Source organism: Urocitellus parryii, chromosome 9 (assembly GCF_045843805.1).
Source record: "Urocitellus parryii isolate mUroPar1 chromosome 9, mUroPar1.hap1, whole genome shotgun sequence".
Classification (NCBI taxonomy): Eukaryota; Metazoa; Chordata; class Mammalia; order Rodentia; family Sciuridae; genus Urocitellus; species Urocitellus parryii.
In genome coordinates, this window is record NC_135539.1 from 87,334,582 (window position 1) to 87,359,778 (window position 25,197).

At 34.2% G+C, this 25,197-nt stretch overlaps 1 protein-coding gene across 2 annotated transcripts in view; it reads left to right on the forward strand.

The window, feature by feature from the left end:
• The window catches only part of Fmn2 (formin 2), a 341,897-nt gene that overhangs the window by 217,507 nt on the left and 99,193 nt on the right, over positions 1-25,197 (forward strand). For both annotated transcript variants that reach the window (XM_026390773.2, XM_077803042.1), the window contains 2 exons: positions 2,592-2,651; positions 2,808-2,928. In XM_026390773.2, the coding sequence (XP_026246558.2) occupies positions 2,592-2,651; positions 2,808-2,928 (181 nt within the window). The remainder of the gene's footprint in view (positions 1-2,591; positions 2,652-2,807; positions 2,929-25,197) is intronic.

The following is a 25,197-nucleotide window of genomic DNA, read 5'->3' on the forward strand; positions in this document are numbered from 1 at the left end:
TTTTATTCTTCTCCATATAAGGCAAAAGAGGTCAACAGCTAACATATTTTGAAAGCAAAACAAAGATGAAGGAAGCAATTTATAGATAAAATATAAAAGATGATCCTGCTTTTCTACATATTATTTTCTTCCTCATACTCATGTGCATGGGAATGTCTAAGTCCTTTTGCAAATCTAGTTTTTTTTAATACATTTCTATAGATGTTTGTTTAAAATTAATATCTAAGAGATTGTAAGAGTGCCAGTGGAAATATAAGGTTAGGGATGATGGTCAGCGTCACAGACTAAAGTCTGATTTGGTAAACTTAGAAAATAAAGAGTTATGTTTCTCTGATAAAAGAATCACTACACAGAACATTATGATGAAGGAAATTATGAACACATTTCTAAAATACTGAGTTTAAGTAAACAATTGGCTTCTAGATCTGAAAATGTATGGATTGTCCTTCTTGGATAATGCAGTTATCTTTCTCATAAGAAAGAGACATTTTTGGTCTCTTTCATCAAAATTTTGTTTATTCGTTCATTCACAAATATATATATGTATATATTTATCCACCATCTTTCATTGAGTGTCTATGAAATGCCAGACAGTATACTTTCCCAAAATTAAATAGCACATAGTTCTTTCTTGGCATAATTTTTTGTGATTTTTGTGGTTATTGAAATAACCATATGTATTTCAAATGCTATTATATATATATGAGAAACATTTTATAGAAATGTATAGACTTAATAAATCACATTTATTTAAAAAAATCAGTTTCCTAAACATGTTTTCAAATATTTCTTAGTAACTGCTTATTAAATTGAAACAACTTTCTCAAATAACATTGAAATATAAATACATCAACAACATTCAGTTTATCAAAATGGATCCGAAATACACTGTGGTAATCCTAATTATAGGTGAACTGTGATTATTTATGGTTTTTTGTATTTGTTTACATCTTTGTTTCAATTCTTAAGTTAAATTGTATTAATTTAAATAATTATGGAATAGTCTAGGATAAAACTAAAATACTGAATCAAGAAGCAAATACTATTAAATAATTTCACATGCCCTCCGAAAAGCTATGCAAAGTCTTCCTGAATTGGTCTTTCTCTTTAAAATGAATATAACTGTAACTACTCCTCAGTAACCATGGACAGAACTATTACTTAGATCACTCAGAATTTTCCCTCGGTATGCCTACCAGCAGGCTTTTAACAAATGTTTCAGTAATGGATGCATGAGCTGCTGTTCAATTGATTTACAAGTTAGAAGAAAGGTGGCTTAAATCATTTTACAAGCAAATCTTAATTACGGAAGCCTTTAATAGATATATTACTATCTCATGTCAAACTCAATTATGAAGAAGGGTTGCTCTTTTTATAAACAGAGGAAAAATCAGCTTTATCTGTTAACAGAAAAACTATCCAATTAAACTGTACAAAGTTTACTTGAGAAGTAAAAGTTCTAGAACAAGGCAGCATTCCAGACCAAAGATGGTACAGGAGGCACCAGACCTCCACATGTGCAGGTTATGTTTATAATCACTGAAAAGTAAGTGACATACAGAAACAACCTGATTGACAACAGTTGGCATTTGCATTATATGGCCTTATTTGGGCAGCTTTCAGCCTGTGATTAAATAAAAGTTCAGCTATCATTGAGACTCGGTTGCTTGATTATAAGGGTATTTATTCAGGTTAGGTGAAAATTTGTGTATACATCAAACTAAGCTTCAGTTCATTATGTAGCGAGGCCACTGTGGGTCCAACTTTGTCACTCAAGTATGGAGACAAATTAGGCCAAACTTATTTCAGTTTAACAGGTTGAACATTTCATATAAATTAGTTTGCATCATAGGTTTTCATTTTAAAAATATGTGCATATACACACATATTCATAAATACATACACATACACACATATCTGGTCTCTCAGACTCAAATTATCTGCTAACTTGGAGCAAACCAAAAAGTTAATTAAAATTTAATACCTCTTAATGTGCTAGAAAGGAAGTGAAAAGCTGTCTTTCCATACTGTTAGATGGGAAGAAATTTTACAGTTTTTAAAAATATAGTACTACACACATTATATTATTTAAAGCTGCATGAGTATTAATCCCTCAATCTCAGTTGCTGATATAACAAATTATGTGTTCACATTTTAAAAACTCCCATTTATCTGAAATGATACTTTTCTATTTCCAGGTCACACTTAGAGTTGGAGTAGTATCTGCCAGTCCAACTAGATAGAAAAGCTAGCAATATTTAATCATTTCATTTATGGTAGTAATTGTAAAACATAAAAATAATGAACAAAACTTCATAATAAGATTATTAAATAAATAACATAAAAATTGAACTAAATTTATGATTGATGAGGGTAAAAATAGGAAAGTATTTATAGTTATGACTGCCCTTTAACAGCTCTGCTTCCACTTGAGGCATAACTCTTTAGATACAATTAGTGTGGCAATTAAAAATGTAAAATTTTAATCTTGTCATGTACTTTTGTGGGTCCACTGCAGTTTGTTTTATTTAATACTATGTATTTAATAATTTATAAAATATATTGTTACTTACTTTGATCTTTCTGCCTAGGACAATAGCAGAAGCCTTCTGTCATATATTGTTTCATATTATCTTCGAAATTTTGATGAGGTAAGATCATTTTTACATATATTATTTTGTTGTTCTTTCTTTAGGTGATTTGGCAGTGTTTTTTGTTGTTTTGCTTTTGTTTTTACCTTTGCTGCTGTTGTATAATTTTCATTTCTATCAATGCTGATTTGTTTAAAAGTAATGTTTGCACTTTAGGATGCCGGAAAAGAACAATGTGTCTTTCCACTGCCAGAACCACAGGACCTTTTTCAGGCCTCACAGATGAAGTTTGAAGATTTTCAAAAAGATCTCAGAAAACTGAAGAAAGACTTAAAAGGTAACTTATAATTTTGAACTTATATGTTTTATTTATGCTTTTTTTTAATGAGAAAGGTAGTGTTCTCAATGGTTTTCAGGAAAGTAAATTAATCTTTTGTAGCCTTGTAGAACATAATTTTAGGGGTATGTGGCAATAGAAAAATTTTGTCAATTTTTTTTTGTTTGTTTAGAAAGTTGAGTTGGAAATTTAGATATTTAGTAGTATCTTGGTTATTTGAATAACAATCAGGATCAGGTTTGCATCTCATTTTATAGCCAAGAGCATTTGCTGCATGGTATTCATGTCATGGTTGGACACAGATTATATCATTGTTAAAAGATAAATGGTCCCTACTCACACTTCCTTAGTATACTTGCCTAAGGTTTTGTGGTTTGTGAACTTTCCTGGAAACAGAGTATCTTATTATATATATATAGTCACAAAACACAGGGGCATACTATTTTATTTTCAATCAAGAATGATTTCAGCTTTTTCAGAATCTCATTGAAATGATCTTTCACCTCTTGAAACATATCCCTGATTTCACTCCTTACCTCATCCTTTATATTGTGGATCAGTCTAACTATGTACATTCTACACTCCTTGGATATTTCTTCTACTATGTTTTCAATGTGTTCTACTATTGGAGCATCTTGGTTTGTTTGGGGCATTTTGTTTTCTTGTTTTTTTCATAGTTGTTTGTGTTTCTGCCCATTTAACAGTGTGGATATGAGGCAGTACAATTTCAACCTAAGTCATTTTGAAGAGGGATAGTCTAAAATTCCTCAAATTTCTAAATTTAAGTAATATTTACACTGAAGCAATTAGTTTGTAAAATTTTTTTTCTGAATATGATCCCTTTTTTTTCTGTTTTTCATGAGGTTACTCTTGTTATAGCGTTGAAAATGCCCCAGTTATCTATTTAAGCCATTTATAGCTATTAAATATAGAAAGGGGGTGAATAAATATATGTGAGATTTTCATTTGATATTGTATTACAAGATGCAAATAAGAGGCCTGGTAATCCCTGTCCAGAGCCAAAAATAAACACATAAATTTTGAAGAGACTCAATTGCATTTTTTTTTTTAGAAACCCATCTGTAATCATGTTCTAGTCACAGATATTTTTATAAAAATTTCAGTTATCTTAACAAATTAATATATTTTGCTTATAGTTCTTATGTATGCAAAATAATTCACACTGGGCAATTGCTGAGTGCTATGGGTCCACAAAGACTCAATCGTTGTTGAACAGGGCCGAAATTCTGTCACTTCCATAGCCTTCTTCAGCCTGTCATATAGGTACACATCAATTGAAGCCAAGAAAGATTACCTTAACTTCCTTTATTTTTATAATAATAACAACAATTTTAAAATTTGTTACACTTGTATAGTATTATGGCACTGTAACTTCTTAAGCCAGTAGTGGTGGCACAGGCCTATAATCTCAATGATTTAGGAGGCTGAAGCAGAAGTACAACAGTTTCCAAGCAAGTCTCAATAATTTAGAGAGGCTCTAAAGCAATTTAGTGAGACCCTGTGTCAAAATTTAAAAGACATAAGGGAATAGATGTAGCTTAGTGTTAAAGTATCCTTGGGTTCAATCCCTAGTACCTCCCACCCCCAAAAGAGTAAATTCTTAAACTGATAGAAAACAAAACCTTTCTTTCTATAGAATTTATCCAATTTATCATGCTTCAAAAGTATGATGGATATTAGATAGACTTACTTATGAAATTTTACACACACACACACACACCACTGATGTGGTGATAGGGTGTTTCTGGGGATATAGAAAATACTTCATACTCTGATCAACAAGTCAGTCTTGCAAGATAGGATGTAACTTTTGCAGTAATTTGATGGATGAGAGGAATAATGACTTTATTTATTCCCAGTGGTTGTATAGTTGCTTCGGTTGGTACCTCCCTTTGGAATACCCCATTTTCTATTAGTATCTACATGCCTTCTTTGTACAGGTATTAAATACACCTGTAATCATGAACATGGCAAATTCTCATGAGACCTGGAGCTAACCTGAAAGTGCTAATAACCCTAGATGATTGACTTCAGAAAGATGAGCAGCCCAGTGCCACTGAATACCATTTCCTTTTGTGCTTTCTTGAACAATGTGGTAGCTACAAAAGACAAAATACTGAAGGAGCATCTTAGCAATTTTTAATTGCCTCAGAAGGTTAAGGAGATGATTTTAACCATGAGGGTTTATACTTTATGTAGAGAAATGAGGAAATTGAAACTCCCATACACTCCATTACCAACTATAACATTTGGTAGCTCAGTATCTCTCCCACTTGTCTATGGGTTGTAGAAGTCTGATGCCACAGAAGTGGGAAAGTTCATGACCAAATGACTCCAAAAACTGCTGGATTATGTTAAATTTGAAAGGAATCCACAGTACTCTCCAAAAGAAGGGTTTGCAGTAGTTCTCCAATTTATTTGACCACAGAGCACTTTTTTCACAGAATGTGTGATAGGTTCTGCGGTTGGTAGAACACATTTTAACACATTTTGAGAAATGCAGTCCTAGTTCTGTGTTAATAACAGAAGCATGCACTTGCCTCTGAAGAGCTTGCAGTGAAGGAGGGGAAATGAAACTTTAGTTTGTGAAGTAATGGAATCATATATTACTGTTCTTGTAAAATGAGATCAGCTTGGAGAGCTATTTACCAGGCTGTCAAACTCTGAGAATTAAAAATGACAAAAATCATAATTTACTTCATGTTTTGATTTTCAAAAATTCAGGTCTTTTAATAGAAAATAAGATGTTTGAAGATGAAACATCTTGTGAAAAAGGAAATCTTGTGAGAGAAAATTTAAATCTAATTTCTGGGAAATTAGGATTTATCAGGAATAAAGCCATTCACATCATTTGACCAATGTAGCCTATCAAAAGTGATTAGAATTTATTTAAGAATACTTAAACAACCTGACCATATTTTTAGAGGCAATTTGTTTTTAAGTAGGTTTAGAAAATGGGGTAATGGCTGAGCACAGTGGTTTACAGCAACTCAGTAGGCTGAGGCAGGAGGATCACAAGTTCAAGGTCAGCCTGGGCAGCTTAACATGACCCTGCCTCTAAATAAAAAAAAATGAAATAAAAAGACCTAAGATGTGATTAGTGAAGTCACTCATCTACTGGCACTATCATTCTGTTTCTGTTTAGAGACTTGATTTGTATTTCTCAGGAAAAACTTAGAAACAATATGCTGTAGCTTAGATATTTTAATAAGACAACTGAATCTCATTCTGGCATTTTATGAAACATCCACTTATTTCTAAGATTTCCATAGCTCCTCAGGGTGCTTCCTGGCTTTTTGAACTCAGTGACATGTAGCTTGTAAAGCAATCTGATCTGCTTTTGATCTCTTCTGGCTATCAGCAGCTTTTTTTGATATAGTCAGGCCAAATGATGGCTTCTGTTGCAGTGCCTTTGGGGGTTAAGAATTGTAGTGACTTAAACCAACTCAACATGCACATAGCATTGAGTAATTAAGTTACCAGTTAATGTTTTGCTGCAAGAATGTTTTTATGCATATTGTCTGTCTGTCTGTCTCTCTCTCTCTTTCCCCTTCTCTCCCCCTCCCTCCCTCCCTCCCTCCCTCCCTCTCTCCTTTTCCCTCTTTCCCTCCTTCCCTCCCTCCTCCCCCCTATCTCCTGGACCTGCTCCCCCTTCTTGAAATAAATGCTTTATAAATTATCCTCTTTTTAAATTTAATTTAGTGTGTGTGTATGTGTGTGTGTGTGTGTGTTGTCTGGGGATTAAACCCAGGGGCTATCTATCCCTGTGCTACATCCCTAGGTCTTTTTATTCCCCTCTTTTCATCTTATTCTCCCTCTCCCTACCATCCTGCCCCTATTACCTAACTTGAAAAATTGTTTAAAATTCATTAACTGAATCATCAGATTGAAACAATGTCTGTGTCCACAGGCATACAGGGAAAAACAGTCTTTAAACATACTTGTATTATTAAAATTGTTAGTTTGTAGATATTGCATTTTAAATGGCAAAATGCTAATATTTTCTTTTCTTCCTTATTTTTGAGAGAAGAAAAAAATAAGTATTTAGAAAGCTGTTTATGTGAGTCCTAGGGATTAAACCCAGGGCCTTGCATATAGTAATCACATTCTTTACTATTGAGTTATAACCACTTAAAAATAAAATTTTAATATGATTTTAAAATTTGCATTAGTTTATGATGGGAACTTTAGGCAACACTGAAAAATATAAAGAAGAAAATATATTTATCTTTACTCCTACAGTCTAATGGTAAATAATATTTATATTTTTGTATGTTTCTGTCTGGTGTGTTATTGCATGTGCATAAATTATACAATTGGGCCATGATATATATATAATTTTTGTTCACTTTATATTCTCTATAACAGAAGAGTTTACATTACTTATATTTGCATTCTGTTTTCTTTATGGTCTGTATGTTGTCTTGATACATTTTTCACTATTCTCTCCTTGCCTCCTTCAATAAAATTTTGGAAGCCATGTATAGTATTTCTATTTAATTTGTTGGTTCACTATAAATATTAACATATTTTCTTAATTACACAATTTTATAACATGATATTATATCATGTATTTGTCTTTCCAAATAAGAGTTTTAGAACATTCCAACTAATAATTGAGCTCCATCCATTTTCCTTTTCATGTTTTTCCAGACTTTTAGTACTGTCAATTCCTTAGAAATTGCTACTATATTATAATCAATAGGTGATCACCTTTATGAATATACTTAATCCATTATCATACTATGGTTGTCACATGTAATTTTTCCCCTTCTCAAGTAGTATTCTTTCTAAACAGGCTAGTGGATGTTAAACTATTTGTCCATTTAGTTGACTAAAAATTACATTTCTTTCTCTGTTGAGCCCATGCATAGAGCTGGGTTTCCAGTAGTTAGGCTGGTTCCATTGCCCCCGTGTGTGCTCTCGCTACCACAGGCTTCCCAGAAGCTCAGCTCTCACTTTCCCTTTCATGTTCAGAGTCCAGAGTCCTCTTACTTCAATCCTATTTATTAACTTGGGTTTCTGTACTATTTTTGATCCAAGGAAATCTTTACATTTTTGAGAACACATCATGTCTGTTTAGTTTCCTCTTTTTATGTTATCTTTCATTGCTATGTGTTTTCAGAAGAGGGAAAACGCAGTTCATGAATTCTTCATTCCATTTACTGGACGTCTGTATTCACTTTTACATCTTACATTTTTTTCTCACTGAAAATTGTAGCAGAAACATTTTCCCATGCCATTTAATATATTCCAAAAAAACCGTTTAGGTTGGTTTCATAATAATCCATCTCATGATTGTGCCTTAATTTAGTGAGTAATTTGATTCTTGTAGTGAATTAGTCTTTCCAGTTTTCATTACTCTTAAATTTATGTTCTGTGGATCATCCTATTCATAGTCTTTTAAAAAAAATTATATCTCTGGATGTTTCCTTAATGTAGATTCTCAGATTTATGTGTACTGTATCTGAGGGAATGAAAATTTTTTTCAGGCTATTAATATTAACAATTCTTATAGAAAGGTAATAATTTTAAGGGTAGATGGCTTCTTAATAAATAATAAAATTTATGATATTTAGAGCAGCAAGAAATTTGAGTCATTATAGTCCTTAACTATTATTCCATGATATTTATTAAGCTAATAGAAAATGAGAAATCAAAGTATTTGAACTATCTCATCATATACATAGAGTAACAATAATATAAAATTTATATTTAATATATTTTATAATAAATAAAATAGATTTATATATTATACATATTACATTAAATATATTTACATTTATAATATATATAGTATTTAATATTTAAAATTTGTATTAATAAGATATTGTCACTTCCTTTAGTGTTTGACAGCATGGAACTCTTCAGGGAGGGTTCAATGTTGAGTGTTCTTAGCTCTTAGCACCTGCCTCATGTGTTCTTGACTCAGTAACTGAATTTACAAAGTGACAACAAATGGATGATAAAGTCTCACATAACCAAAGCACAGGGCACTCAACAAAGTGGAATGGGAAGATGTCCAGTCATCTTTGTAAAGGGCCTTTGAACTTGATTCTGTATTCATTACTTAGCCATAGGAATATTTACTTTCACAATGATGTTATATACTCATACCTGCATTTTTGAAAGGCTATCCTGAGGAACTTGGGAGAGATGATGCCTAGCCAGTCAGAGATGTTGAGAGTATAAGTTATGTCTTTGTGGTAGGAATGAAGAGCAGAAAGAAATTTGTGAGTGTTTGAAAACACATTGTGTCTGGATTTGGTAATAACACAGGGTGGGAAGGAGGGTACAAGATGACTTTAATTATAGCTTGGATATCTAGAGGCAGGCTAAACCCTACAGAAAGGAATGGGGATGTAAAGGAATCAATAGCCAATAGTTTTGATTTTAGACAAGCTTAGGTGGTTCTTTAGAACAGAGGAAATCATGTCAAGAATGAAGTAAAAGGTATTAGGATTGAGATGCCCACAATCATTTTATGACATTATAAATGTTTCAAGGTTGGTCAGGCTTCGACTTTTTTTCATAATCATCTTTTCACACAACCATTTCAGCATGCTTTTATACATTCATGTTTTGATTCAGTGTGCCTCACTTACTAACAGTGAGTCCTGTGGACTTTTTTATTGTCTAGACTGTTCCTACAAAAATCAGGAGCATCCTCAGCATAAGAAATATACAATGTGGGCTGGGGTTGTGGCTCAGTGGTAGAGTGCTTGCCTCGCATGTGTGAAGCACTGGGTTTGATTCTCAGCACCACATATAAACAAATAAGTAAAGGTCTATCAATAACTAATTTTAATTTTTTTAAAAAAAGAAATATACAATGTAAAAAAGTCCCTGTTAAGAAATACTTTAACTAGAATATAGGTAGGAACCAGAATATCTGAAATTACAATGTTGTTCAGATATTGTATATAAAAGAGTAGAAGGGATGCTAACAGAATCAGACATTAGTTGTTGAGTTTTATTCTTTCTTTTTTTATATGGCATTTCTAGATGACTCCATCTTAGATATATATAAAACCAACATATGTGTGTATAACATATTTCTCAAAATTTCATTATTCTTATATTCTTATTTAATAAAATATAGCTATATTTTCACTGCATGCAATATTCTTTGTTGGAATTATCAAGTATATATCAAGCATGACTATAATGTAGGGAGCCTGATTCTGCTTAAGTCAACAAAGTTTATCCAAATATGTTCTCCTTAAAGCCAATTGAACTCAGAACTGGTATTTATTGAATTTATTGCCAAGATATTTTTCTTGATGCCTGGAGGGAAAAGATAAATGATAAATGGCCCTGTATTTAAATTATTCACCACATACATAGTTGAGAAGCCAAATATACAAACATAATTGCACTGTACTACAGTTACAACATTCAGAAAATAGGAACAAAAAGCAGAGTGGAAGGTAAGTCTGATTCTACCTAATTGGTTTGGGAAGGCTTGAGTTATATACTGCCATTAGAATTGAATCTCTGCAGTGCACACCCGTAATCCCAGCATCTGGGGAGAATGAGGCAGGAAGTTTATGAGTTCAAAGCCAGCTTCAGCATCTTAGTGAGGCCCCAAGGAATTTTGAGAAACCCTGTTGCTAACACAAATATTAAGTCTGGGGATGTGGCTCAGCAGTAAAGCACCTTTTTACCTTAAGTATCAAAAAAACAAAAAGTATTGAGTCATAATGTATGACTACCAGATAGAAAAATTTTGGGAAAGACATTTGAAACTTTGGATTGTGTAGAGGGAAGTGAAGGGAGGGGAGGAAGTGTGGAGATAGGAAGGATGATGGAATAAGATGGACATTATTACCCTATATACATGTATGATTACACTACTTGAATGACTCTGCACCATGTACAGCCAGAGGAATGAAAAGTTGTGCTCCATTTATCAAACAATGTATCAAAACGCATTCTATTGTCATGTGTTAACTAATTAGAACAAATTAAATAAAAGAAATACTTTCTATATAATAGTGTAGGCAATTTACATAATATTGTTTTCCTGTTAAAAATTTTTAATTCTGGGGCTGGGGATGTGGCTCAAGTGGTAGAGCGTTTGCCTAGCATGTGTGAGGCGCTGGGTTTGATTCTCAGCACCACATAAAAATAAAATAAAGATATTGTGTCCACCTAAAAAAAAAACTAAAAAATAAATATTTAAAAATTAATTCTGATTTGTCACCATTTAAATTGTTTTTCTAAAAGAAGCACAAATTTATGAAACTTGATTTTTTTTTTTAGAAATTTCTTTTAGTTGTAGATGGGCATAGTGCCTTTACTTTATTTATTTTTACCTGGTTCTGAGGATCAAACCCAGTGCATCACATGTGCCAGGTGAGCACTCTACCACTGAGCCACAACCTCAGCCCGAAACTTGATTTGCATTAATCAATTTATCCATTCAACACACACACACACACACACACACACACACAAGAAAGTAGGAAAAAAATCTGAATAGGTGAATCAGTGCCTTATCTTAGTGCCTTATTGGCATTTCATGTAATCCTACATATACTGACCAGTGCAGGAGTACAGGGAAATATAAAGACTTAGAGATCTTTAGGGTCCAGATTATGAAATCTCAGACAGGCAGAAAGTCTCTAGATTGTGAAAGTGTGTGTGTGTGTGTGTGTCTGTCTGTCTGTCTGTCTGTGTCTGTATAGGGGCTGGGAAGGAAAAGGAAGAGACAGCATTTCAGGCAGAAAAAAAAAGTATCTATGTGCCCTAGCATTCTTGAAACATGGTAAGCATGAGATGAGAGAATGTTTTCTAATCATGAAGGCTCTACAAGTTTATATGTTTTTTGAAAAGAGTTTACATTTTACTAATGCACTATCTACCCACTGGAGGATCCTATTTAGGGAATTGGAGTGATATGATTTATGTATCGGAAATGTTGCTCTGATAAGCATAGAATTTGGGAAACAAGTTAAGAAGGAACTCAGATAAAAGATGAAAGTGCTTTTGACCATCATGGGAGACAGAGAAAAAAAGAACTTAACAACTGTGGGCTTTTTGTTTGTTTTCCAGCACTGGGGATTGAACCCAGGTCCTCACACATGCTGGACAAGTGGTCTACCACTGAACTACATACCAGCCATTCTTTTTTGTTGTTGTTGTTGTTTTTATTGTTTTTTTTTTTTTTTTTTGAGACAGGATCTTGTGAAATTGCTGAGACCGGCCTCGAACTAGTGATCCTCCTGCCTCAGCCTCCCTAGTAGCTGTGATAAAAAGCATGCAGCACTATATGCCCAGCTCTAAACAAATCTTTCTAATTTTAGGGGCAGTAAAGAGATAGAAAGTAGCTATTCAGAATTTTTCTATAGGTAATATATAAGTGACTCTTACTGAGTAAGTAATACATAAGAGCCTCTTATTAAAATGTATCCTTCCATGATTTCCTTCAAGTCAGTATAGCATGTGGGTTACTATAATGTCTTACAGTTTGAGATGTTCACATTTCTTTCCATAAGCTTTGAAACCAATATTTTCATTTGAAATTTTTTTAAATTGAGTTGCAAGTATTTCTCTTCACTCCTTCCTCACAAAATGTATATGAACTTAATTCAAATAAACTTTTTTTTCAGAAACTTTTTGACTTTTCCTACAATTAATGTCTTGAACCTCCATTACTTGCAGTGATTTTGCTAGTGAAAGGGAGACTTTATTAGAAGAAAAATCAAGTCGTTGATTATTCTAAAATTTTTTACCTGTATTGGAAAAAATAATATTATGCTTTCTCTTTTGTTACTGATCACTTGATTTTCTGACCCAGCCATCTTGTGAAAACCACAGCTAATTAAAGGTGATTAGTTCTGTGATATTTTGAGTTAAGATTTGTTTTATAAATTATTAGTATTTTGTTATAATGTGTACTTTGCAAAATATTTTTCTTTTTGTGTCATAGCCAAATTAATTCAAATCCATGAGATTCTGTTTTCTATAGGGACTTAGTACATGTGTACATATATGGCACATGTTAATCATGGGCTTAGTTTCATGGACAGTAATCTCCATGAGAATGTTTTCTTCTCTCTAGACTGAGGTCCTAGAATCATTTCCTTTCCCATTTTCAACTGGTCAACTCTTACTAATCCTTCTGAATGAATGTTGGCTAAAATTTAGAAACAGCTAAAATGTACTTATTCTACCAGTGATGCTGTCTGATGAACTTCTGTGGAAGAATACTAATGAAAACACAGTGGTAGCTACATAATAGTGATTTGTAGAGATGCCTGAAAACATGTTAAGTGTGTGAATGTGTGAATGACTTTTCAAATTATACTGAGAATTTCATCTTAGGAAACACTAATGATTAGCATTCTTTTAAAAAATATTTAAAGTCAGAGAATGTGAAATACTGTCAAAGATGTAGACTAGTAAGAACTCTTTTATACTAATGACAAAAATATAAATCAATGCAATCTCCTGGGAAAATATTTGACAAAATCTCATTAAGTCTAGTGTGGCCATTTTCTCTGACCCAGTATTGGGCTCCCAGATGTACATATATGTTGAAATATAAATTATGATATTTTCTTCCAAAGAACAGTGCAACTGATCAAACTGTATTTGCTTGCATTAAAATGTATAAATCTTGGGCTGGGGGTGTGGCTTAAGTGGTAGCGCGCTCGCCTGGCATGTGTGCAGCCCGGGTTCGATCCTCAGCACCACATACAAACAAAGATGTTGTGTCTGCCAAAAACTAAAAAATAAATATTAAAAAAATTCTCTCTTTCTTTCTCTGTCTCTCTCTCTCTCTCAAAAAAAAAATATGTATAGATCTTATTAATACCATCTTGAAAAAAAGGAGGACATAAGAAAAATATAAATAGTATGATTTCAGTCTTTAAAGTGTATGTATGAATATCTCTATCTATCTATATAATAATTAGTTGTTTAGGGATCATGGGAGATGAGAAACATAAAATTTGGGGGCCTAAGGAGGAATGACATTGAGGAACACAGTGGTCCCTTCCAAATTGGTTATGTTCTGTTTCTTAGAAATTGAGTACATAGGTATACATTTGAACTTATGTCTTCTGTGTGTTATATACATTCCTTTATGTATAGGAATTTTTAATAATTTAAGAAGAAAAGAAAATAGGAATATGTTTGATTTAGATGTGAAATTTAGTAAACTGGGTTACAGACAGCTGAGACTTCTCTATTCTTATGAAGGATTATATAAGTTACCAAATTGAAAAGTAAATATAATTCAAGAACATAAGAAATTTTATTAAAAGAACAAAGTATGTTTAAGAAGACTGCATGTTTGTAGATTTGTGGTGTTAATAATATAAAACCATTCTTGAGAAAAAGTCTAAAAAACTGCCATATGTTCTTGTTAATAATTCAAACAAATATTATTTATAAGCATATAGTAAAACTAATATTAAATACCAGTGCCAGAAAACTATTGAGTACTGAGAGAAACAGAATCCATTATTTTGGTCACTATTTATATTAGTTCAGAGTGAAGTTCAAAAAAAAAAAAATCACATGATTTTAATAGAGGCCCTAATATAGGAAGGTAGTTTTAAAGCTAAAATACAATAAATCTTTATAACTGACATTTCTTATTTGACTCTTTCATTTTAAAAATGTTTATTTATGTTATTCTAAAGTGATCCCATTTTTTCCTCTTATAGCTCTAAAGTTAAGAATAAATAGAAAAGATTTATAATTTTTGGAGATATTTAAGCCGTACTATATCCTTTTCCAAGCAAGCATTTCTTTCTGTTTTCTCCCAACTTTGGTTCTCCGTAGCTTTTGAGACAGCCCCATAAATGATTATATTCATTTCCAAAACTCAGAGAAGAAAAAAAAATCATAACAGGACTCATGGAAGATTCAGACCAGTATCTAGTGCAGTAGAAATGTATTTTACCTGCTTGATAGAACATTTCTGCTTGTAAATCCCCCATCTTGTTTGCTTTTGATAATAGATATTATGTTGTTGACTTGGTTATCCTCATGATTCTTTGTCATTCTCAAGCTTTTGCCACCTTTCTGTGTTGAATGTGGGCTTTGTGACACAAAGCATACAACCTTGCATGTATGTCTGTTGGAATTCATGATTTCTGATAAGCTCACTAATTTATCAAGGACACCTAAAATTCTTCTACTGTGTTCCCAAAGTTGGAACTTCACAGAAGTTAGTGCCATTTCTAATTAATGCAAGTAGAACAAAAATGACACCATGTATTAAGACACTCTAAAGACACATTAGGCCAGGCAGGGTGGCACATGCCTATAATCCCAGTGATTCAGGAGACTTGAGGCAGGAGGATCTCCAGTTCAAAGCCAGCCTCAGCAACTGTGAGGAGATAAGCATTCAGTGAGACCCTGTCTTTAAATAAAATATAAAATAGGGCTGAGGATATGACTCAGTGGTTGAGTACCCCGAGTTCATTCCCAGGTATACACACCCCCCAAAAACAAAAGCACATTAGCCCTTCCAGCAAATCTTTAGGGTGCATGGTTTGCTTTCTTTGTGTTGCAGATGAAATAAGCAGGATTAGCAAGATTCAGGAATTCATCCAAGTCCCCAGGTAATCAGTGGTAAATACACAGTTCAAATCAAGTTCTACCATTTTCAATGTAGAGTCAATGTCTAGACTCTCAAGGTATGCAGCTTCTTCATTTGATCTTACAAAAATCCTTTCCATTTCCTCATGTAACTTAATAGAATATTAAATGATGTCTAGATTCTAGTTATTAATCCAGAAGAGTCCTACAACATTTGTTCACTTTCTATATAAATCTCCTCTTACTGGGAGGGAAATGTTAGAGATTATTACAACTGTGTTGATGAATTGCTTTGAATTCCTCAAATAGATTTAAACATGTCAAGAGTTACTATTCTTTTTTCCTTTCAAGATATGTTTAGTAGACTTTGAAGTTTTCCCAAACTCTAAATCCATAAATCCCCTAATAAGTCCTTGACTTCATTCCATTTCTTTCTGACACTTATTGTTCCTTTGAATGAGAGACTAGATGGTGCCTCCTTAAGCATTTCAACATCTCTGTGTACATTTCATATACTTATTTTCTCATAATTTATTCTTACCATTCTTTCCTACTCCTGCATCTGTTTTTCTTCCTTCTTTTATGTGGTTCTTTCCATACCTCCCCCTTCATTCTCTTTATGAATTTAAGAAATTCAAACTGACAAGACTTTTGAGTCCTGACACTTTGCTTTAAAGGTACCTTTTGTTAATTCTCCATTCATATGTCCAAGCTAGAGAATATTTCTACCCAGAGGTGGTCTGTTTTGAATTTAAATATATTAAGCACTGAACAAGATATTTCTCTATATCCTGAAAACAATTGCCTGGTAGGCGTTTTAGTCCTTGTGAAAAATATGTTTTATTACTAAGTATTTATTACTAAGTCTCAGTAACTAATTTTATGCCACAGTGGAACCCACTAACAAGACAGGATTCCTAAAGCAAATAGCAGTGGTGGTGGTATATCTGTTTCAGTTGGTGGATGTCAGTCACTGCCTCCTAATTGTGTGGGGCCTTTACTAAACTTCTTTTTGTAGATGAACATTTACCATGTCACTCACTCATTCCAGTTCCACCATCAGTGTATATCACCATTGGGAGATATAAACAACTGATAGAGACAGTACTACTCCATAGATTTCTCAACAAGCAGCTTCTAGGGCAGTCATAGGTAGCAGCAATTCCACTACAAGGTATCCCTTAATGGCATTTTAGGGGACAGGACATATGAAGCCAGGTAACTGGCCAGTAATACCAAGATTCTGCACCAATTTCAGTGGCATTTATACTGTTGATAAACATTAATTATCATATAGTCCTCTTAAGGAGGATTTTGCCATCTCCTGAAAAAAAGTGTCAGGTGCTTTGCTTTGAATGAGTTCATACATGCTTCATCATAGAATACGTTGTAAAAAGTTTTAAATTTCATGGAAATCACTTTGTTTTCTATATGAAACAATATGCTATTTTATTTGTGGAATTTAATTTTAAACTATTTGTACAAATCCTAAATGGTTAAGCAACTTTTTAAAAAAAATTTATTTCCAGCACCCCAAAAAAACCAATTTTATTTATTCTAATTTATTATACATGACAGTAGAATGCATTTTGACACATCATACATAGATGCAGTATTTGGGGGAGGTGGCCAGGGCTTCAATATGGGATTCTTCTTCCTGCTTAGGAGGATGTAAGCCACCTAAGAAATTAAAGTCTAGAATAATTAGTAAAGAACAAAAAACAAAGTCAAAAAGATAGCTTCAAAAGATGGAGCCCCTGATAGGTTCAGTCCACACATGAGCTGGAGCTAGACAATTAGAAAATGGCTCCCTTGATTTATTTAAGAGGGTACATCAAAGGCAGGGATAAGGTTTTGGGAGTGGAGTCTTGCTTCATGATGTCTTATAGTCAGCAGGTTGATTGGCATCATGGCAGGTCACACCTATCTCAGAGGGACTGTGTGACTATAGGAGGTTACCCTATCTTGGGTGCTGTGTGGGACCTTTGGCAGAGCTTGAGTAGGGCTCATAATGTGTCTGGGCAGTTAGCCAGAGGAAATGTCCACTGGAAGTTCCTAGATACCAGATTCTCCTATTCATCAGTCTGTGATGCCAAGGTAGTCCACATACAGCCCACAGATGAGTATAACTTCTCATTCTTCTGGTTGTACATGATGTAGAGTTACACAGATCATGTAATCATATATTCACATAGGGTAATAATACCATTCATTCTGCTATCATTTCTACCCCCATACCCCCTTTCTTCCCTTCACCCCCCTTTGTCTAACCCAAAATACCTTTATCTTCCCTACCCCCCCCCATCCTTTATTGGGAATTAGCATCCACATATCAGAGAAAACATTTGGCCTTTGGTTCTTTGGGATTGGCTTATTTTGCTTAGCATGATATTCTCCATTTCCATCAAATTACCAGCAAATGCCACAATTTCATTCTATTTTAAGGCTGAGTAATATTCCATTATGTATATATACCACAATTTCTTTAACCATTCATCTGTTGAAGGTTGGTTCCATAGTTCAACTATTATGAATTGAGATGGTTAAGCATCTTTTTAATCCTTTAGAATAGTATGGTTTTAGGGATGGACATAGTTGAAGACTGTTTTTATGACAGGTAAACTATTATAAACAGGTTTGTTTGTAGTTGGTATATTTTGATTATTCTATGATGCCCCATCTCTCATCTTAAATATGGGTTAAAACAATGGAATAACAACCTTCTATAACAATCTTAGGAAAATCAAATATTTTTACTTATTTGAAGAGTAGAGCTTCTAAATCATCTTTTAAAGTTTAAATGATATCTATTACTGACCAGTCTTTCCTGTCACCCTGAAGAATCCATCAAACCATCATTAAAGAGATACTTACATCCTCAGCTTTAGAGCATTCAGACTCTTCAACTTATGCCAGATGTAAGTGAAAACTAAATTTTACACACTCTCTGAGACATAGTTGACTAGGGATCATCCAAGCCAGCCAATGTCCTCCACAATATCTACACATGCTGTGTCACCATCAATTATAAGGTGTCTCTTAAGTGAGATGTGTTGTAAGTAATTAGACTTTACTGCCAGTAAAAGATGTTTTATATATATAAATATATAACTTATTCTGAGTTGTCTCTTTAAAAATGTTATTCTCACCATATGAAGCCTTGCTGTCAGTACTTTTTGAAATTTAGAGATAAGTGCTCAGATTCCTATTTGTGTGGTATTACTAGACCAGTGGTGGTGGTACAGTAGTAATAATAATTGAAGCCAACTATGTATGAGGTACTGTTCTATGTGCTAAAGCACAGATAAAATCATTTGATCTCACAGCCCTATGGATTAGACACTGTTAGGTTCTCCATTTATGAATGAACAAACTGATTTGCAAAGAGGCTGTGCACTAGGCAGTGATACACAACTAGGAAGTTAAAGAGCCAGGATTAAAATTCAGTCTCCAGGGGCAGGCTCTTTACTCTGAGGGCAAACTTTTCTGTTTGCTGCTACTTCTGTCAATAACAAGGATAATAACAATAATGGTTTAAACTTCTATCGTCCTCACTGTCCAAGTACTGATTCTGAGTACTTTATCTATATTAACAATTTTATCCCTTGCAGTAGCCCTAAAAGGCAGGTTCTCTTGTTATTTGTGTATTACAAATGAAGAATCCGAGGCACAAAAGAGCTAACTATGTTTTGCAAAGTCACAGCTAATATGTTTTATCTACCTATAACCCACAGACTGGAATTGTTCATGGAAGTGCATTGTGTTTGAAAATATTATCAGTTGTATACGGAGGGTGATGAAAAAGTTCAGAGTTCTCTTATGGGAATGATTACTTAAACAGCAAAGCAAAAACATGTTAAATATATTGCTCTTTCAGTTTATAATTTTAATTTGTAACCAATGCATAAACATATTAAAAAGTATCATGTGATGTTTTGATACATTTCCTCTTCCAACATTTCTTCATGGTAAAAACATTCAAAATCCTTTCTAATAATTTTTGGGATGCCCAGTACATCATTTTTATCTATTGTCACGCTGCTGTGCAACAGTGTCCCAGAACTTGTTTCTCCTGACTGTAACTGAGTTACCTACAGATTAGTAGCCGTGACTCCCCCACCACTAGTAACTACCTTTCTGCTCTAAACTTCTGTGAGATCAATATTTTTAGATTTCACATGAGTGAGATTGTCTATGCAAGGCTCACTCTGACATTCTCTTCTGTAGAAGGATATACTGGTGAAACACCTGTTGAAGAGTATACTTTCATAAGCATTCAGTTTTATTTAGCTTTGTCATGAGACATAAACTTGTGAACTTAGAATATTGCAATGTGTGGCAATGTCAAGACTTCCATCTTCAAACTAAGGTATTAAGGGTTTTCTATGTGTGTGGCATCTCTGTCCTCTTTCATCATATTTGTGCGATAGGGAGCTATTTTAAGATTAATTAATAGACATCTAATTGTCAGGCATCTGATTTTTCTACATCATTCATACAGAATGGTCCAAAAATACTGTGTTTTTCTTAGTTTGCAGTTGTTCTTATTGGTCTGTCACTGGCAAGACTAGACTGTTTTGAGTATTTTCTGTAAGTTATGAAAGACTTGTGTTCATTTATTTATTGTTGTTTCTATGACTCACAGCACACCTTTGCTAGGCAGTCAGTTCTGGAATTCTTGTGCTAATTAGCCAAGATGGTGACAGATTCCTGTCAGCTCTGGGTTTTTTGATTCATTACTTCCCATTTCTTTCTCACACTATTCCAGTTTGTCTTTTGTCCCAAGTACTACTGAAACTATTGGTAACTTTGCCAAATTTAATGGACATTTTATGTCAACCCCTATCTTATTTGATGTCTCTGTTGCATCTGACTGACTCTTTTAAACTCATTATTCTGTTAGCTTCATTAGCCCCACTCACTTTTGATTCTTCTGTTAACGTCTATTAATTTGTTATAAGTCTCCTTATTCATGGCCTTCTCTCTCTCTCTCTCTCTCTCTCTTTTTCTCTCTCTCTTCACGAAAGTTGTTCTTCCTCAGTTATTCAGCCTTGATACCATACTCCTTTCTGTACATGCTTTAGTCTCAGGTGGTCTTATTCTTTCATTGCTCAGATCTGCAAAATCACACATCGATGCTTGTTGGAAAACTACACCTGGATGTTCCACTGGCATCCTGATCCCAGTAAGTTCAAAACCAAGTTCATTTTCTTTCCTCTAAAAGTCACTCTGCTCCTACATCCTCTATTTCCATGCTACCCAAATTTTAAACTCCATTGGCATCCTTCCTTTACTCCTTCCTTCACTCCTCAGTGCACATTAGAATCACTTTGTGAACTTTTTTAATGAGTCTTAACCTTAGCCATTAAGTTTCAAAATAGCTCAGCTACGGCCCTGGCAGATGAATTCTGAAAACATACCCCAGGTGCTTCCGAAGTTCGCACCTTTGTGAAGGACCACTCATTCGCATTCTCATCAGTTGCCTAGCTCTGCTAATTTTAACCCCTAGATATTTCTGAATCTGTGTCTTCCTTTCTGTGTGTGATTTTTGCTTCTGTCAGTACATGTCCATGTTAAAGGAAGGTAGTAAAGCCAGACATCATATTTTTGGTGCTTCTGTGTTTTCTATTTGGCTTGCTGCTATCAAACAGCAACAGACAGAGATTTGGTTTTCCCAAATCATAGGTTCTGTGCCAGATCACTAGTTTCATGAGCACTGAGAGACAAAATAAATACACAAGGTGAGTCTTTCATGGTGCAGATTTAGGAGGTAAGGATTAAATCTAAAACCAACAGTGAGTCTGTGACACCCACCTCATAGCATATGTAACTGATTTTGACATAGATAACAGCTCCCTCGCTGGGCTTGTGCTACAGGGTTTTTTTCCTTTTCTGATTTTGGGTGTTTTGTTTGTTTGGTACTCATTTCTGAAGACCAAATATAGGGTCAAATCTCTTTGCACTTAGACCTATTTTTTAAGCATCCCACTGCCTACATTGATCTGTAAGTAGATTCAGTGGTTTCTCTTTCCTGTAACTGAATCCAGGATAACATACAAACCAGGCTTAAGTGGGAAACAATTTGGTTTTGGAATAAGGAATTTTCTCATCTACTCAACCTTGTTTCTTCTCCTTTGTATCTGCTCTGTGGCTTCCTTTATATTTGCTGAGGCAGGTTTGTAGATGCCAGTGAAACCTGGAAGCACCAGCTCTACACTGTGATTAACATTGATTGAACTTGGAAACATGTATGAACCTCACTGAAGTATTCCAGTTCCCTAAAACAATAACCAGATTCCTCATGATTATGGTTCATTTCAGGAAATTGTGTGTGATGTTCTGGGTTTATTGGGCAATGATAACCCCAATAAGCCAGAAATCCTGCATTTTTAAAAAAAAAAAAAACATTTCCTCTACCATACACTGTGCGGATGGCATTAATGTCCGGGAATCTATTTTCCAGTGGGAATATCTGAGAGACTTTTGTTCCTCCTTTCTTCTGGCTGGGGTTTTCTTTGTATTTGGAAGCCCTAATACATGCTTTCCAATATTAGCCCTTTAACACGATACAGAATCTTTTTGGCTCAGAAAAGTCTTTAAATTAAACAAAAGTTGACATGATTAGAATTACTCGGTTATGCCAACAGTCTCTTAACAAATGTTTTTTAATATTTGGATTTGACTGTAATGCAAGTTTTCCAAGAACTCTATCTTTGTTCTGTTTTTAATAATGTTCTAAATGACCCTTCAAGTTTGTAAGATTGTAGTGTTTGCAATTTTTTTGAAAATTTACATAGTCACATACCAATTTGGGAGACGATAAGTACTAGCCAGGATGACATGTTGGGAAACAGAATGGACTACAATTACAAATGAGATCCAGTTTTCTGATAGATTGTCTTACTCCTTATATGTTATCACATTGAACACATATGCCATATTGAATATGTAAGAATAAATAAGAATTATACACATATGAGAATATATAAACCCTAGAACTTGATATTCTACTTTTGTATTTATCCAACTGATCCTTCCTTCTTAATATACTAAAATAGTAAAGAAACAACTCCCTACAAACAATTGTACACCAATAATTGTGATGCTTTTACTTCACAGTGAAGAACTTTGTTAATTTGGATTTGGATTTTGGTGTGCCTGTGGTATTGTAAGCCATCCACCTCTGGAGACTCATTGTCTGGATTAAGGAAATTTATGACCACGGGCATAGTTGAAAGCACTTCTCTAGGTTTTAGTATTTCTGTATTTCAAACACTAGATACAAGAGATGAATAGGACAGTTCTTTGTTTGAAGGAATGTGAACTGTAATCAGAGCAAAGATAAACAAATAAATGGAATGAGGCATAAATAATTAATGATTATAATCTTTTGTGAGCTTCCTGAAAGCCAGTTTAGTGCTTAGTACTTCAAATTCGACTCCTCGTTGAGACTCAAGATAAGTGAACTTAAGGAACTCTAGTACAAGAATATATAGCTAGTAGTAGAACTAGACTTGGATACAGGTCTGTTTTATCTAAAGCTTTGCTTTCATCCTATATCAGTTATATGTTCTATAGAAAAGGGAGGTACAAAGTTGAGGGGAGGTTGAACCTCTTAGCCTAGGAATTGACAGTTGAAACAAAAACTGAGGAGAGATAGATAAAAAGAAGTTTTGGAGAAATTTGAATAAGTATGACATTTTACAAGATGTTCACTATGACAGGCAGATACAATTAATGTGTCCATTCGTTCCATAGATAATTGTTGAATGCATGGTTCCTGCCAGCAATTATTCTAAGTACTAGAAATACAACAGAGTGAATAAATGAGGTGTGGTAGGAGGTAAAGGTAGAAATCAGTCCACAGACAGAGCACACTTCTGTGACAATAAGTTTTCTATTAGTATATACAAGTTTTATATTAATATACCTCGGCCAAAGAAAAATTAGACTGTATAGTGAACACATTTTGGGGGGACAGAGGCTTTGTCTGTCCTGTTTATGACAGTAGCCAGAGTGCCTGGAGCAGTACTGTGAATGCAGAAGGTAGTTGATCAATATCTGTGTCATGTGTGAATAGATTGCTTAGCAATTAGAAACTGCTTAAAGACTTTGGGAACATCTCTTCACCTTCCTGCATCAAAAATAATTTACTGAAATGATAAAATGAGCGGATCTCGACCTCATTTCCCTGAAGCATTGTTACTGATCCCCTTTGAGTTCCTAATTTACACATTTTTAGAAAACTCTTCCAATTATAATACGATCAAATATACCTTTATTTTTCATCTGAAGACATTTTAAAAACAGAATTTCTAGCTTCCTGGGGTTATCCTAGTGATACAATCTGTGTCTCTCCTCATCTGACCCCTTCCTTTCACCAGCTAGGTTTTGAGTGGTCCCAATGTTCTCACTGTAGGAGATCCCAAAATATTAGCCCTTCAAAGTGACATCTCTTTCTCTAACTTTTCTCATTCAGTTTCCTTCTTCCTTGGAATCAAGGTAAAGGAAGTCTATACCCACTTCACTCTGAGTCCATTCAGTATTTTATCTTAGACTTTTCTATCCTGAACTCTATCTGGTCTCTAGCAATAATGACTACTTTTCTGCATCTGCTTCTATGTTCCAAGTTCAGTTTTAGGCATTTCTCCCACATTTTAGCTAAGCATAATACTAATGTTAAATATTTCATTAAATTTACTGTCAGGTGATGCAACTAAGGACTGAAAAGATTAGATAATTAACCCCCACAATCATAAGGTCTCTCAGTAGGTGAGTGAACTGGAATTTAAACCCTGTATGCTAAATTCCAAACTCTGAAATATCATTTCCATTTCTATAGATATGTATCCAGCCTCTCAGCCATCCAACAACAATCTGTTGCCTGTGTCAGTCACTAGACATACAAATGGGAACAAGTCAGATTTCTCACAAGTAGTGCAGTCTAGTGGGGCAGGATAGAAGCATTTACAAATAACTTTAATATAGCATGGCAGTTGCTATTGAATCTGACCTCCTCAATTATGAACTCAGTCAATGTGGGCAATGTCTTTGACTTTGTATTTCTCTGATGTAAAGTGAGCATATTAATAACCTATTTCAAAGGGTTTTATGAGGATTGAATGAGACAACAGATGTAAAACACTTGGAAACAGTCTCTGACACATGAAATTGTTCATTAAATAACAGCTCTAACTCGATTTGCACAAGATGCAATAAGATCACAAAGGAGGGATGCCTAGTCCTTCCTGGAGAGTGGTTGCAGAGGTGAAGGAAAGCAAGGGATGTAAGAAGGTCAGGGAATGCTTTTCAGGGGCCATTACATCTGAGCTAAGACATAAGTTTATAGTAGGAGTTGTGGTTTATAGGCATGGTGGTGCATGTCTGTGACTTGGGAGGCTGAGTCAAGAAGACTGCAAGTTTAATACCAGCTTCAGCAATTTAGTGAAGCCCTAAGCAACTTAGCAAGACACTGTCTCAAAATAAAAAGATCTGGGGATATTGCTCTCTGGTTAAGCACCCATGAGTTCAATTCCTGGTACAAAAGAAAAAGAAGAGAGAATCATTTCAATCAAAGACAGCTTGAGCAAGGGTGTGTGGATTAGAATTTGCATTGAGTCTGCACAAAGTCTCAGAGGTAGCTGGTAGAATATTTGAATGTTTGCCAAGTTCTACATTGTAGAAAGTACT